The sequence below is a fragment of the Octopus sinensis genome, linkage group LG14, assembly GCF_006345805.1.
Source record: "Octopus sinensis linkage group LG14, ASM634580v1, whole genome shotgun sequence".
Taxonomy (NCBI): Eukaryota; Metazoa; Mollusca; class Cephalopoda; order Octopoda; family Octopodidae; genus Octopus; species Octopus sinensis.
The window spans coordinates 44,282,137-44,300,102 of NC_043010.1; the positions used below are offsets into that span (position 1 = coordinate 44,282,137).

Consider the following 17,966-nt stretch of genomic DNA (forward strand, 5'->3'; position numbering starts at 1 on the left):
TTACCCTGAAATCAATAAACCACAAATGCAATTTGTAAAATCTAAAAGAATTCTTTAATTTCTTTTTGAAATTAGAGGCATTGATTAACGAGTATTGAACAGTATATTTTCTAGGGGTGCGAGTGGTGGAATCTTTGATAATAATATATTACTGGAAATTATGTCATTGGCTGCAAAGAGATATGAACATAGACACTGAAGTTGACAAAAGAAATCATCTAGTCCAAACAGTTAAAGTACTATTACTCCTGCTGTTGTTTAAAATATATTAGCGACAAAGGCGGTATTAATATTGGGAGGTAATATTTATCCCCACAAACAAGCATGCATTCTGCACTAAAAGCCAATGAGAGTTTCTTTCATGGTATCTGCCACGGTAAAGTTTGTTCTTACAGAACATTTATGTTTAAGTGGAGATGAATATTACCTATCTATTGTTGTTGTTTTTGTATCAAGACTTTATGGTTTTCCTGTATTATTGTTATTTTTCTTTCTATCAACCTTGAAATGTATTAAAAAAAAGGAGAGAACAAAGTTAATCTAGGCAAGATTTGAGATTTCTCACATTGATGTAAGGCAGTAAATTTTGTTTGGACTGACACAATTACATGATTTGTAATCATTTTATGGATCCTTGATTTTATGGACTGGAAAATTCTGACTTATCAAGACCTGTTTCTCATACTTAGCATATGCATGCACACACAAACACAAAAAGAGCACATTTTCATAATAGACATTTGCTACCATTATGAAGTGTCAACTAGAATACTATTTTAGGTACATATTCATTTTTAATCTTTTGTTGGCACAACAAAAGGATTGGCCACAAAAACAGTATTATTATTATTTTCCTACGTTTCTGGAGCACAAAACATATTTACAGTGTGCACAGGTTCATGGATGCATGTTATCAGCATTTGTGTTACCGAAACTTGGATCTTTAGATTTTGCTTGTGTCCTATTCTTGGGAATAACATTTATTCAGGTGTTCATAGGAAAAGAAATAAAGGTTTATTTTGTGAGGGATGAAAGTATTACGACTGAGGGGCATTAATTATCTCAACCTATCAGACTGAAAGAAAGAGAAAGAGCATATGCACACTCGCAAGAGAGAAATGTGCGTATGTATTAAAACTATTAGAAGAGTTAAATGATAAGGTTGTTTAAGATTTTTAAAACTATTTTATTAAGTTCTGGAACTAGGTAACCGCTTCCCCAGCAATCACATTTCCATCTAAGAAAGATTAAAATGTCTATATATAACTTTAATATTTATTTGACTACCTCAGAACTAAGCCGTTTATCCACTTTCTATCTGAAATAGTATTCTAGTCGATAACAGATTTCATATCTTTCTATGGAATAAATCTATAGATTTTAGCCATTACTGCATTTATAAACTAAATAAATTTTGTAGTTTCATTGAAGAGCCATAGACAACTCTTAGGTTTATACAATTTCACTGTGGGCAGAAAATAAAAGAAAGAATATTGACTAGACCAGGTTTGGCCAATTCGAATTACATTGCAGGCCACTTTAATCACAGAAAGTTTTTGAGGGCCACTTGTAAACTGATAAAATTGAAAGTATTTTGCTTTCTCATGCTATTATTACAATAAGGAATGACTTATTGTTGATTTAACATGAAATATTATTGTTGCAAGAGCAGTAGTATCTTTTTTTTTTTTTTTTACTTTTCATTACAATCTTTAATTTTTGATAAAATTTTTTAAATGTTTGTTTAAATAAACCCATTTCAAGAAAGTATCAAGCAGGCCTCAGGTTGGTTAGACTATAGTTTCAAATGTGTTTAGATTCTCACCAGTAATCAACTGTCCCACTCTAAATTGACCACTGTGAAATTGTATTTAAAGCCACTTATATTAGATGCTTTATTAAACCAAAGGATCAATAACTTGGTATCTAGGAATCAAAGACAGGAATACAGGTATCAGTGATTGGTATATAAGCATAAGTGATTTCATATGCATCAAATAATGATGTGATATTAGTTATTTTACAATAATTCGATAAGTCAACTTTTGCATTAAATTTACACATCACTCAATGATCCGATATATTTTTTTCTTCTGTGATCAAATATTTGATATGCAGTTCTCACCATTATGTTCAATTTAACATATTTTTTTTTTTTACAGCTAACCAAACAACAAACCAGTTTTATAACAACGGTCATAGTGACCATCAGCTTACCGAATTTTTATCCACTCTTTAATCATCATCACCATCAATCTCCTTTATCTTGCCTCAGGTCAACAACTTGATCAAATTAAGTGTATTCATTGGTGCATGATAACCTGAGTAATGACTTCACAACCAAAATTACTTTTACTGAAAATAGTTATAGAAGTTATAATGTTATGGAAGCTACATTCTTTATAGCAGAAGGCTGCTCTGAATTTATTGTGCTAGTTTCATTTTCTGTTCCAGCAAAAATTATTTTCTACACCCAAATAATTTTTCACTTTCAAATACTTTACCAAGTTTCATGCTTATAAAACTTCAAAAGTAGTGAATACTACCAGTTAGACTGACTCATTAAACCATCCCATTAAGTCATTCCGTGTTTCTAACTTAAGAGGTTTCTATTACGCATTTATTGCCTTTGATTCCTCTATATAAGAAAAGAAAAAAAGAGAAACTGCTAGTATTATAAGGGCTGACCGTCTAAAAATCACTTTGATGTTTCCCAACAAAGATTCTAACAATCCTTGTTCGCTCATAAACATTTCTTATATAAAAGTTATGTAGATCCAATCAACTTTATTCGGTTTATGATGTGGTAGGCAGAGATCACATGGATACAGAGTTAATAGCACTTAGCTACAAACACAATGTTGCCGACCACAATGACAACCAGATAATCAGGTTATTGACCACAGTATAAAAATCATTCCATTGGATTATATATATATATATAATCCAAAAGAATGATTGTTACACTGTGGTCTATGTATATGGCGATTTTTTCCCCTCTGTCTTCCCTTCTCTGGATCTTTCCTTCTCCTATGTTTCCGACGAAGAGCTCCGCTCGAAACGTTAAACCCTATTTCTTCCCTTCTTTCCTGAGCGTCCAATAATACTATATTTGTTCCACGTCCTCGCATTGTTGTGTTTTTTTGTGTTTTCTTGTTTGGATTAACTATATATATAAAATATTAAATTAGAGATAAAACCAATATATATATATACACACACACACAAAAGATGGACAATCAGTTATATATGCCATTAAAGCATATATAAAAAGATTAAAAGGATCTTGCATAAATATTTGGTGAAGGAAAAGTCCTTGTGAGTGTGTGTGTGTGTGTGCGTGTGTAAATGTAGGACTACAAAAACTGAAGTCTACACACACACACAAAATAATAATAATAATGGCGGGTGTGGGTTAACAAGATTATGGAAGTAGAGCATTCTCGCATTAAGTTTTGGGTGACAGATCGGTAAGACAAGCGTTAGAAAGATATACAATTTATAAAGAAAATAGAAAGAAAAAAAACTTGCCTAACAACTCAATTCGTGCATATATCAATATCATGTATAATTACATGCCCCCTCCCCATCATCATCATCATCATTATCAAAACATACACATTAAGAATGTAGAATTTAGAAAGAAGTATCTTGATTATTATTCAACTACTTGATACAATTATTTGTTCGGAGCAGACGTCTATTTTGTCTCTTATGACTCCTAGCTCTACTCATTTCTCATTTCAGAAATACTTGCTTCTGAGACGAAGGGCGTTGTACGGAATATTTTGTCTCATTATTTGTTTGATATCACAGCACAGCATACATTCGAGTTTTTATTCACACACACAGACTGATAAGATAAAAAATAAAAAAAATGATTGCTTTCAGATCGAGGGGAAAATAAAATAAAGTCGGGAAACTGTATAATCAATATCTAGACCTATATTCTTTGGGTGAGAAAGGGATAGAGTGATGAGAAAACAGAGTTTTGGAGAAACAGGGTTAGTAGGGGAAGACAACTACAAATGAAGCTGGATCACACGCGAACACATATAGGCAGGCATACCTCAGCTTACGTCGGTAATTGGTGCCAAAACGGCGTAACATGAAAAAGAATTACGAAAAAAGTTTAATAGCTTATATTTGTTTCAGTATATAATTTGTACATATTTTCAGGCATATTTTGATTTTTCCACTCCAATGTTATTCTTGAGTGCCTTTCTTTTAAATTTTCAAGCAAGACCGATATAAAGTCGCATAAATGGACTGAAGCTAAGGTTTATTTTTAGCATTAAATTCTCAATAAGTAAATAGACAAATAAAATGAAAGACAACACGAAACGACGTAAGTTTAAATATGCCTCTGTTTGTGTGTGTATCTCTCGCTCTCATATATATATATATATATATATATATATATATATATATATATATATATATGAGAGCGAGAGATACACATTTATATATATATATATATATATATATATATATATATATATATATATATATATATAATTTATATATAATTAAGTAGTTGTCCTTAATTGCTATATATATATATATATATATATATATATATATATATATATATAATGAGAGAGAGAGAGAGAGAGGTGACATTAGTGAGAAAAGGAGTAGAGGGGTGGAAAGGAAATAAAAAATGAAAAGCAGAAGGCAGGAAACAAGAAAGCAGACAGTGAAAGAAAACAGAAGCGAAACAGAAGTGATACAGGAGGTGACAATAGTAAACAATATGATTAAAAACAATAAACAATGCAGCCTGCGATATTCATTTAAGTAGATTAATAAACAATTGATTCATTAATTATTCATAAGAAATGAATGCGTTGAGGTAGACTAAAATTTGTTTATGTCTCGTAGTAGCAAATTCAACATCAAATAACTTATCGATCGAGAAATAGCTGGTAGACACACACATTTCACATACATGTCTATATTGCTCTGCCAGGACAAGTGCTCGAAGCGTTAAATTCCTCCATTTCTCGCGGCAAACCAAGTAAACAAACCTTCCCGTAAATAATTTTTGCGCACGCAGGCCACCACCACCACCACCAACCAATTTCCTTGGACTTCACCATGTATGTAGATAGTGGCTCGTCCTGTAAGAAAATAGCTTACTCTTTGTCCACTTATCCGTTTCTCTAACTACTGTCCGTATATAATTTGACCATCCATCAGGCTGAGAGACAATAAGTATTGTTATATACTTGGGGATGGTCGTGTGTTTAATTAGCAAAATATAACCATCCCCAAAATATAACTATGTCTGTTTCAACGTATGATTTCACATCAAGAATCTTGCAAAACAAATACATAAACGCGCGCGCACATGTGTGTGTGTGTGTGTGTGTGTGTGTGTGTATGTATGTATGTATGTATGTATGTGTGTGTGTGTGTGTGTATATATATGTATACACACGTCTCTTGAATGACGCTCTACATTGGTAAAAAAAAGATATTAGGTTAGTCGGAGTTACACAACATCAGAAAAACAACGGGATGGACACGGCTGGAATACCTTTGATCATGCCTGTTCGGCCAAAGGTGATCTGGAATTAAACAAGCTACTAACCAGTATCTTTAGACGACTACTTAACCTGCTACAGAATAGCAAACAAATCTCATTTAAATCACACCTTACTGGAAAAATCATTACAAAATATAGTCTTGGATATATGACAATGGGCAAACAAAAAAAAAACAGGATGGTCACAGGTGGAACGGCATTGATCTTAGGTTTACTTGACGAGGTATTATGACTTGGGGTTAAACATTGTGATATATATAATAAGTGACAGGTAAATACAAAAATTGGAGGAGGCAAGCAAATATAAACATAAACAAACGGCAGGTAAACAATTAGATACGGAGAGAACTTTACCGTGTTTAATCCGACTCGATAAAAGCCAGTTGGGGAGACAAACAGTTTAGTACCATTGTTGACTGGACTGAATGTCCTAAGTTACTACTACTACGCAAGAGAAATGTGTAGGATGGTTCTGTGTGTGTGTCTGCTGGTGTACTTAGAGGAGATAAGTACTTTGCCAGCTGAATTCAGAAGGCGTGTGTGTGTGTGTTTTAAATGCGGGATGAAGACGGCGTCAGGAGATAGACTACTGACAGCTTACTAAACCATATTAACTACTTAAGCAATTTCCTCACATAAAAACACACGCGCACGGATAACTTTGCTTATAAAATTAATGCCGCCGACACCATTGCAACGGCAAACACTGTTTTAGTGGAAATAAAAATGTCAACAAGTGGTATGTTTATTAGTGAAGCTTTTTCTAACGGTGACTGCATATTGCATTGACTGAAGTGACTCTAATCAGCCCTGATCGTGCAGACGGCCGATGACAGGGCAGTAGCCCGTACAACACACAGTTGTGTCTGTGTTGGGGATTATTAGCGAATACGTTCGGGTTACTAACGATAGAGATGTTTGATGAGAACTGTGGTTGTGGTGGTGGTTGTAGAATAGTACTTGAAAAAAAAAGCAGCAGTGTAGTATTTATTAAATATTTAGTTCGTTTTAGCCTCGTAAGTCGTGCTGGAGCACGAATAGTAAGCAGTCCAGTAGTGTTTATTTAGTAAGGACTAGTATTAGCGTTTTTTGTTACTAAGGACTACTAATTAATAGACTATAATAACAAAAATGCTCGTTTTCCAGTTAGCAGTGCACTAGCAGTAGTGTTTACAAGTAGGGACTTATAACTTGTGACATTTAGAGAGAAAAAAATTATATGTATAAAAAAAAACACAAAACATTTGCATACGATTGAGAGACATTTGAAAAGAATTGCTTGTGAATTGAGTATTAGTAATATTTTAACATATATGTGTGTCGTGAGAGAGAGAGAATAGAAAGATAAAAAGAGAAAACTGATAATTTGTAGGAGGCAGATAAGAAAAGTGTGAGATATAATAGAGGGTATACAGGAGGAACAATAAGATATAGATGAAGAAAAAGATAAGACAGTTTGAAAAACAGATAGAGAGTGGAAGAGAGAATAAGAGTGTAAAAAAAAAAGAGAGAGGAAAGTATGAGAAAGAATACAGGGTGAATCTAGAGACCAAAGAAATAGGATAATTGAAAAGTTGAAGTATGAGAGAGAAGCTTGTACTTATAGAAGAAATCAAACAAATCAATTATTACTAAAACTAGATATCTTTCAGTAACTTAGTGCCTCATAATTCTATTTATAAAGTACAACTGTGTTATTTTAATCACACACCAGTTAGTCATTTCAAAAACTGCTTTATGCCTATTCAAGAAACAATTATCCAAGAAGCCAGCAGTAGAGTCTCAAACTAAATTCTTTGCTACATTTGTTTTGACTTTCAGGGCTCCAAGTTCCCACAGGATCAAGTTTCCACCCATTTGGAGCCAGTAATTTAATGGGGGTTCATTCAATCAATTACACCCTTTTCATTGTAAGAATTGGTTTTTATACCGCTTCAAAATGAATCCTTATGTAGCACTATGGTGAGTGTTCTCTCTGTAAACCCACAACACCATTGTAAAGTTGTGTCCAGAAACAGTGTTTAAATTAAAGAAGAAAAAAACAACAAAAACAAAACAAAGCAACAACAAAAAAAAACTTATCATTTTATGCTGCTTTTTCCAAGCTTGCATGGGCAAGAGAGGTTTTCTATAGCATTTTGCTTTGCTATAAATATTGTGGTAAATAATAGAGGGAGTAGGAGAGTTGTTGATCTAAAAGTTGAGCTATTTCTTTTTACCAAATTATATTTTCTAATTACTTACAGACAACATTGTCTTTGGAACACATTTCGAAAATCATATTTGTTTTTCTTGAGGATGCACCATTTCCGACCCTTTTTGGTTGAACACACATACATAACTACATACACTCACATTTATATAGTAGATATGTAATCACTGAATTGAGCAGACTATTAAATGTTGTTACACACTGTTGATCACATAGTGATTTTGAAAGATGCCATCTTGCTGGTTAGGTGAGCAGGCCAACATCCCCTCTGAATGGGATGCCAGTCTGTTGCAAGCTGAGTGGATTGGAGCAATATGAAATGAAGTGTTTTGTTCATGAATTCAAAGCACTGCTGGTTGGGGAATCAAAACCATGATCTTGGAATTGTGAGTGCAAAACCTTATCCACTAAACCTCATGCCTTCACACACACACACACACACACGATCATTGCTTCATGTCAACAGATGACAGCCATCACAATCACTCTACATCATCCCTATAATCTCAATCATGCTTCTGTGATCGGAGATGAATCTTCACCTCTCTCCCATTGCTGCATAACTTTAGTGAAGAGACAAAATGAACAAGATGGAATGTGACATGTCATAGGATTAAAGTAACATACTTGAAGCAACACGTATTCTACTTTCTGAATATCAATAACTGGAATCCAGTGACAAGCACTGCAAGATGATTGGCAGCTACATCAACTTCAGGTTTCACTTCATCATGCCTTCTCTTAGACTTTTCACATCAAAGGATCCTATGAGTCAGCAAGGATATGATTGAACAAAACACATTTGCACATAAGTGGATGACCACTGACTCTCACGAGTTTATCTGCCTTTTAACAGATCTTGATTTCCATCCTGAAGTGTGTCCAAAAAGTCAGCCTTCTCACTGAGCAGGCTTGGTGGGATTGCCAATTTAGTTGTTGACAACCTGACCATACTAGTTGTACTGGGTTATGTTACCAGAGACACTCAAGAGCAATTTCACACACACACACACACTCTCTCTCTCTCTCTCTCCACTCTCTCTCTAAGAACACACGGGGAAATAGAATTTTTCAAATGCCCAGGGAAAATCCTTAGAGATAGTAGGTAGCTTCTGTTGCCTAGGTGACCTAATTAGTAGCGGAGGAGGATGTACTGAAGATATAGTTACAAGAAAAAAGCTGGAAAAAATTCAGAGCAACAGCTCTGTGGGTAACAAAAGGTCTCCCTCTCAGAGTGAAAGCAAGCTTGTGTAAGAACAACAATGCTACATGGTAGTGAAATGTGGATTGTAAATGCAGGGGATATATGAAAAATAGAAAGAAATTAAGTTAGCATGGTCCAGTTGGATGAGCAAATGACAGTGTGAATATATGACAAAATGCAAATGTAGTGAGAAAAATTGGGAATAAGAGGAATCGGATGTATCATGCAAGAGGGAAGAATGTGCCGGTATGATCATGTGATGCATATAGAGGAGTACAGCTGCATAAAGAAGAGCTGACATAAGGTGTGGATGGAATCTGTGGAAGAAGGAGACCCAACAAGGGGAACATGAGAGAGCATAGTGAAGACTGATCTCAAGACATTGAACCTCTTGGAGGAAATTTCAAAAGATTGAGACAAATGACATTTTGCTGTGCCTGGGAAAAGCCGTCTGTCCAATGAGGTATGTCTAGACACTCACTAGGCTGTATCAAGTCTTCTCCCACCTCTCATCTTCCTAACACCCACTATGGTCCTATTCAGCTGTTGTGATCGTATGAGAGGAAAATCATCCCCGTTTGTTCCATCAGTTAGCTTTCTTCCTGAAACCACTTCTTTCTAACATCCTTCATTCTCTATATCATCCCTTCCCACTTTAATATTTTCTGTGCCACCAGTTATCTCCCTTGCCCTTGAGCTGCATCTTATGACTGCCATCATTGACATCCTCTCATACTATTTTGATAGCCCCTCCCACCACCACAGTTCTCTAAGTACCTCCGACCTCCATCTCTGTCAATGTACATCTCTCTCTCTCTCTCTCTTTCAATTCCCAACCCCCACATCATCGCCCTATCTCTCATTGGTGCTCTCCAGCCTTTCTGCATTGCTTCTTACCACCTCCTCCTTCCTGAGCGACTTTTATCTCTTTCACCTTACCTCACCAACCAATATTTTATTAACCATCAAATCATCCCTCCACCCTTATTCAGACCAGTATGTGATTGAAAGAAGTCATTGAAACTAAAACCAAAATAATCATTTAGGGTTAACAGCAGCAGTGTTCATGTATCATCAACGTTACACACTTCTGCTAGGGCCATCATCATTATCATTAGAATAACTTATAATCCAATGTATCATCATAGGATGCTGCAGTTTGACCCGATCTGTTATCAGTGAGATGAGAAAGATAGAAACACCAAGCATAAGGTAATGTAATTACTTCACAAAGGAGTTTTTGTAGAACATTTGAAGTTTTGTGGGTAAGGGCTGAAACACATAGAGATGCATATACAGCAAATCAACAACAGTGTAGCCAAGTGGAAGGACAGTAACTCTAGTAACGTCGCAGGATGGAGGAAATTGTGTGATGAACACAATGTACTTGCAAGAAAATATAGAGGGGAGGGGGTATAAATAGAGTCCCCCTTCCTACTGTCACTGGTAACAGGCGCTACAAACAGGAAATAAGCCTGTCAGGGGAGGTGGTAAAGTGGCATGGAAAGTCAGTAAAAGATAGGGAGCAAGGATAGTAAATTGATGTAAATGGTACTGTAAATACTTTGAGGAGTGTAAGGACAGGGAGCAGTAGATGAGGATAAATTGTTTTTTCTTTATTCAAAGGCCAATTGTTTGGCAATGAAAGAGAGAGAGAGAGAGAAAGAGAGAATATACTACTTAAAATTCTGTGAGGATTTTTATGTGTGAAATTTTAGTGAAACTTGAAGGGAGAAAAAAAAGGGTAGAGACAAGAGATACTGGTAGTAAAACACACAATTGAGTCAAAAGTAAAGACCCATAAGTTCCACTCAAGACTCAAGTCAAACCAAATGGACAGGTATATGCAAGCATGCATGAGGAACAACCATGGAACACCACAAAGTCCTTGTGTTGCCCATATGCCAGAATTAGTCTTGATCACCTTGCCATGGCTGAATAGACTTAGGTAACAGATTATGTAGCAGAATCACAGACAGGCTATCAGAGAAAAATATTCATATGTGATAAATGCCATGGAGCAATACATTTTGTGAACACACTAGAATTAGAAGCTCTTACATGCTTGGATGGTTCACTGGATGTAGTTAATAGTTTTTGCTAACTAGAAGATATGATCAGCAAGAATAAGAACAGATTGGAAAAAAGTTCACTGCAGCAGCAAAGGTTTTTCCCCCAAGAATGAAAAGTACATTGTATGATGCTTGTGTTAAAACTGCAACACTGCATAGTAGTGAGATATGGACCTTGAATGCAGTGGACTTGAGAAGACTAGGAAGATATGAAGTGATCATGCTCCATTGGATCATCATCATCATTCGTTTAACGTCTGTTTTCCGCGCTAGCACACGTTGGATGGTTTGACTGGGGTCTGGGAAGCCAGGAGGCTGCACCAGGCTCCAGTCTGATTTGGCAGTGTTTCTACAGCTGGATGCCCTTCCTAACGCCAACCACTCCGTGAGTGTAGCGGGTGCTTTTTACGTGCCACCGGCACAGGTGCCAGGGGAGTCTGGCAGCGGCCACAATCGGTTGGTGCTTTTAACGTGCTACCGGCACGGAAGCCAGTCAAAGCGGCACTGGCATCGGCCACGTTCGGATGGTGCTTTTTACGTGTCACTGGCACAGAAGCCACCATGTAAATGTGCATGAGCAAAATAGCATAAATATGCTGAGAGGAAAACTGGGGGCATAAGAGGAATTTCATAGTAAGAAAACTTAGCTGGTATGGACATATGATGCAAAAGTATAAGGATGTAGCTGGAGCCTTTGGACGAGGAAGATTCAGGAAGATATGGAATGAAGTGAAGGCTAACCAGGACACTAAGCCTGACAGAGGAAATAGAAAAGGACTGGAATATCTGATGATATGAGGTTCTCTGGAAAACCTGCCCATTGTAGTGTAACTGACTTCTGGAAGCACTGCATGGTTACACACACAGAGACACACACATATATAAGTTTTATATATGTATGCATCAAAGAACAGGGTGTTGACTGTAAATTAAGATGATTATAAATAATAAGTACATGTTCTCAAATGATGCAGCAAGAATCATAAAACTACATTTTGATAATATTACATATTAAAAGCAAGTGAAATACCGAGAAAAGGTGAAAAAAAAAAACTAAACATAGAAGCAAACAAAAGTATTAACTTACTCGGTGGGTCCATGTGTTCCTCCCCCTCTTTCTCCATTTGTAATATGCTGGCTGCCTGAGGAAACAAATTATACAGAATAAGAAACTTGCTTATAAATAAAGATGTGTGTATCTATATATATATATATGTATATAAATATATATATATATATATATATGTATATAAATATATATATATATATATATATATATATATAACACAAGTGAGGAAAGTGAAAAAGGTGCATAAATAAGAAGGTGAATAAAAAAAATACTAAAGGAAGGGTGAGGCTGTTGCAATGAATAGGTGATCTAAAAAGAAATATTACAGAAAAGGGAGAAAAATATAAAATTATGAAAAAGTTATGAAGTATGGAAAAGAAGTATGAGAAAAAAAGAAGTTGAGAGAGAGAGAGGGGTGGGAAAGATAAATGAATGAGGAAGGAAATTGCAGAAGGTACTGGAGTGTGACTCTTTCATTGCCAACAAGTCCTTGATCAACCTATTCATATTTAAATTTAAATATCACAACATAAATCTATTGATAACATGAAATATTGATAGGTAAACAGTTGCTGTACAATCTAACATTGCTAAGGAATGGGTTTTATGCTCTCAGAATGGTTTAGGTTTTCCTTCTATAACATTTTCTTTCTTTATAGTAACAGTTTACCCTTTTTTTTTCATAAGCTTTAAATTTAGTAGTAAAACTCTTCAATTAGAAAGGTTTTTAAAAGAAGATGGCTGGAGCGAAAAATGTATTAAGTATAAATTAACATGTGGACTATGAACAGGATGTTTCAATTTCCAACTTGGACAAAGATAGTGGAAGTACATATTTTGTGTTTGAATTTGGTAATATGTTCATGAAGAAAAATGTCAGATATGAACAGTAATTTTGTATGTGGCGTATCATGATATTGTTTTTGTATGTGAAATACCATAATATTGTTATTGGATGTTGACACTCAAAGTGGATGGAACTCGTGGAAAAGGAAGACCCAGGAAGACATGGGATGAAGTATTGAAGGATGATCTCATGACACTGAACCTTATGGAGGAGATGATAAAGGACTGAGACATCTGGCACCTTGCCAAGAAGATCCATCCGCCACAGCAGAAGTGTGTTAATGCTACTCTCCTTGCTGAAGAAGATTGACCTGCAAAAGCTTATGTCACAGAAAAGCATCTATGCTGGTTCCATGTAAAAAGCACCCAGCACACTCTGTAAGGTGGCTGGTGTTAGGTAGGGCATCCAGCTGTAGAAACCAAGCCAAATCAGACTGGAACCTGGTGCAGCTCTGGTCAAACTATCCAACCCATGCCAGTGTGGAAAAATGGACATTAAAGGATGATAATGATGATATATTTTAAGTTTAAATAAATGATGATATTCCCTTGAATTACAAGTGAACAGTGCAGTAATAGTGACTGGACTGGTATTCTAGTGGAAGTGATCCTGTCTCTGTTAAGGAGTTAATATCTCAAGATTTAGATATTGTATTCTAGAACAGGGATTCTATTTTGAAGATGGCTAGGTGATATTTAGGGGAGATTTAGCTGCTGCATTGAATAGATCAAGTAACTAAGTAGACATGCTCACTAACTTGAGAACAGGAGAGGATTTGTTTAATATTACAGTTGGTCTGTCATTTTAGAGAAAAAGTTTAAAATTCTAACTTATTTATAGTCAGTGGAAAACGTGTATATTTTAAGATGTTGGAGATAATGCATGTAAAGTTTAAAAAAGGATATGAATACACTTGAGAGAGGGGGTTATTGTAAAATGATATCCAAGTAACTGGCAAATGATTCTATTGTGTTGCCATGTAAGGATGTGTGGAGAACGTTTGATGGTTGCATAATTAAAAATAAATCTATTTTGGCATGTTTTGTGTGAGAATTTGTGATGGTTGAGCAAAATTTCAGAAGTCATTATTTAGTCAATGAGAAAACTGTGGATCATTTGTTACATTAAGATTTAGTATTTGTAATGTTCTTAAAGAGACCAGAAGTGATGGCCGAGATAAAACCATCTTTGACTAAATACGAAATACTCAGGAATGGTTTTGTCCTCTGGTTTCTTAATTCAAGCTCCATCTGGATCATCTTGATTTCCATCCTTCCAAGATGAATTTAACTGCAGGAGGGAATGTATCATGACTTTGTGATAAAATTCACTTGCAACCACAGAACCTTGAGCAAGTACCTTATATCAAAGACATGGAATGATCAAAGTCACATGAATGGAATTTGGCAGCTAGAAACTGTGACGAAGGTGTATGTGTGTGTGTTCATGCATATGTATGTATATTCATAAAAATAAGAACCAGTGATTTGCATGATGGAGATCTATAGCCACTGATACAATTGTTCACAAAATGTGATATAAAATAATAAATAAGTAATGTATATGGAAACTGATGTGCCTAGTTGGTGCCACTTTAGTATGCAATCTACTGCAGCATCTGTGCAGTGAAATGATCCTAGGTTAGGATTAGAGTTAGGGTTTAGGGTTAGGCTGGAGATTAGGGTTAGGTTTGGGTTTAGGGTTCAACTGCTTGATTAAGTATGAAATGGCCAGGCAAACCACATGCTAAAGTGTAAATGGTTAGGTAGACTGTACGCTAAAGTGGCATTGCCAAGTCAATAGTAAACAATGTTCTGAAGTGACAAACACGTTTTCCATGGCTATAAATAAGTTAGAATTTTAAACTTTTTCTCTAGAGTGACAGAGCAACTGTAATATTAAACAAATCCTCCCCTGTTCTCAATCAAGCTAGTGAGCATTTCTACCTAGTTACTTGACCTATTCAATGCAGCAACTAAATCTCCCCTAAATATCACCTAGCCATCTTCAAAATAGAATCTATGTTCTAGAATACAATATCTAAATCTTGAGATATTAACTCCTGGTAGATCAATTTAATATAATCTTATTTAGATTCCATAGGTTTTTGATTAGCAGTGTTTGTTGGGATTATTGAATATGTTGTTATATTTTCTAAAAGGAGATTGTGTGTGTGTATTGTAACTGGTTGTAGTTTTTAGTAATAAAAACATTGAGTACAGAACTATATGAAAACAGTGAGGATGTACAATAAAGTTTAATGACAGTCATACTACTAAACAATTACACTCCAAGTTCTAAGTATATAGTACATGCACGTAAAGCTTTCATTGCTGTCTTTCTTTACTTGACTTATATCTGCTTTCTATCTCCTTCTTAAACCTTTTCCAATGATTTGAAATGCATCTGAGTATTGTATACAATAAGCTCAAGGTAGCGAGCTAGCAGAACTGTTAGCATACAGGACAAAATGCTACTAAGCATTTTGTCTGTCTTTACATTCTGAGTGTGAATTCCACTGAGGTCAACTTTGCCTTTTATCCTTTCAGGATCAATAAAATAAGTATCAGTTGAGAACTAGGCCTTGTGCTTATAGTAGAAATGGTTATTATTATTATTATTATTATTATTATTATTGCGGATGTGTTACCAGTGCCGGTGGCATGTCGAAACTCTACTTGTGAAGACCCGTTGAGGCAAGTGAGGATCAGAATCGAAATCGATCAATGGAAATTGCAGATGTGTTACCAGTGCCGGTGGCATGTAAGAGAACTTTCCGTTTCGCGACCGTTGCCAGCACCGCCCCATTTCATGTCCGTTGCCAGCCTTGCCTGGCCCTCGTGCCGGTGGCACATAAAAAGCACCATCCGTTCGTGGCCGTTTGCCAGCTCTGTCTGACACCAGTGCGGGTGGCACGTAAAAAGCACCCACTACACTCACGGAGTGGTTGGCGTTAGGAAGGGCATCCAGCCGTAGAAACACTGCCAGATTTGACTGGGCCTGATGAAGCCTTCTGGCTTCACAGACCCCAGTAGAACCGTCCAACCCATGCTAGCATGGAAAATGGAAGCTAAACGATGATGATGATGATGATGATGATGATGATGATTATTATTAGGCTGAGAGAATTTTTAGCACGTTGGATGAAAATGCTTAGTAGCATTTCTTTAGTGTCTTTATGTTCTGAGTCCAAATCCTGCCAAAGTCAACTTTGCCTTTTTTGGGTTAATAAAACAAAGGATCAGTGAAATACCACACTAAAACTGGTGCCCTTTAGCCAAAATTTGAAATTATTATCATATGCTTTAATTCAATTTAATACAGTCGCCTGGAACCAAGTTACATAAGTCATTTATATTTTCCCCTTCAGTATTGTACACATTTTCTCTTGTTCATTACCTTTAGCATGTACATACAAACATATATTTCTTTTTCATGCAGCCATACATAGAAACTTTTGATTTAATAAACAGGAAAAAACAACAACAACAAAGAATTAAAAAAAGTAGACTATGATATCTACTTTTCAAATTATGATTTGTTGGAGTAATGAAAAATAAGGACAAGATTACCAAATAAATAAATGTTTGAACAAGTGTATGGCTAAGTAAGAAAAATAAGAAAACCCCCAAATATATGGAGGGAAGGTAGAGTTGTATTATTATTTCTCATAATTTAAACTGACATTAAAAGCTAACTTATTATATGTTTCAGAAAGTAGGCAATGTTATTGAAGTGTCAGAAACAGATGTAATGTTAATACAAATTAGAGAAGAGGTTTTGTTTTGACTTAACTGGAAAAGGTGTAAGGGTAAAAAAAATAAGACATTAGGGTATGTTTACACATTTAGTCATCTATTCACTGTTATACTTATATTTTTATTTTATTTATATATTCAAATACATCTGTATTTTAATATGAATATACATATATGTATATTCATCTTCATCTTATATTTATACATTTATATTTTTTCTTTAGGCTTTTATTTTTTACCTCATAATTCATACTTCTCAGTTTCTAACTTCTCTCAATCTTCCTCTTTCTACTTCTTCATTCCCATCTGTATATTGGTTTTAAATTTTAGCACAAGGCCAGCAACTTTGGGAAAGGGAGTAAGTCAATTACATCAACACCAACACAAAACTAGTACTTATTTTATTAACCCTGAAAGGATGAAAGGTGAAGTTAACCTTGATGGAATTTGAACTCAGAATGTAAAGATGGACAAAATGCCACTAAGTATTTTACCTGGCATGCTTATGATTTTTCCAGCTCATTGCTTTTTTCTCCCATTTATATATTGACCCCTAATACTGTGCCTTTATTAATAGCAGCCTTTTAGTCGGTTAGCCCTATGTTAAATATAAATATAAAACTATATAGTCTAATACTACATTACTATAGGAGTGGCCAAGTTAATCTTCTACACTAGACTACTGAAGAGCAACATATACCCAGTCCTATTAAACCTCACTTTTTTTTCTCTCCTCTCACCCATCTCTATTTTTCAAATCTCTAACATTTACTTCTCAACAGTTTCAGATTTCACAAGAGAGTATGTGTTGATAACCAGATTAGTTTCACAATTGTTATTGACATGCATCCTTGCTCTTCAAACCCCAATTATAAGCTCCATTTAAGAAATGCTTCCCAACATCCTTATATCCTGAAAGCAGATAACTGTAATTAAGCCACCTTTATAATTATTATAGGTTTATATCTTTCCCTTCATTAGCACATGTGTTGAGACCACCCTATTATTATTAAACACCTTTTACTCATTAATAACATGTATACATATATTATACAGAATTAGATTCTCAAAAACATCAGTTTGGAAATTCTAATAATGCTTTCTCATTAGAAATTAATTTGTTTTCTCTCTGTCTTAGTAACATATAAGACCAGATTCCTAAACACAGAATATTTGATCATAATTTGGTAATCTTAACAGCATTTACTTATATTAGTTTTTCATTTTAACCCTTTTGAGTGTATCTTCCTTTA

The 17,966-nt window shown here is 35.1% G+C and overlaps 1 protein-coding gene across 14 annotated transcripts in view; it reads right to left on the reverse strand.

Moving 5' to 3' along the window:
• Positions 1-17,966, reverse strand: part of LOC115219128 (protein PFC0760c) — a 328,821-nt gene that overhangs the window by 105,631 nt on the left and 205,224 nt on the right. For all 14 annotated transcript variants that reach the window (XM_036508956.1, XM_036508957.1, XM_036508958.1 and 11 more), the window contains one exon: positions 12,127-12,181. In XM_036508956.1, the coding sequence (XP_036364849.1) occupies positions 12,127-12,181 (55 nt within the window). The remainder of the gene's footprint in view (positions 1-12,126; positions 12,182-17,966) is intronic.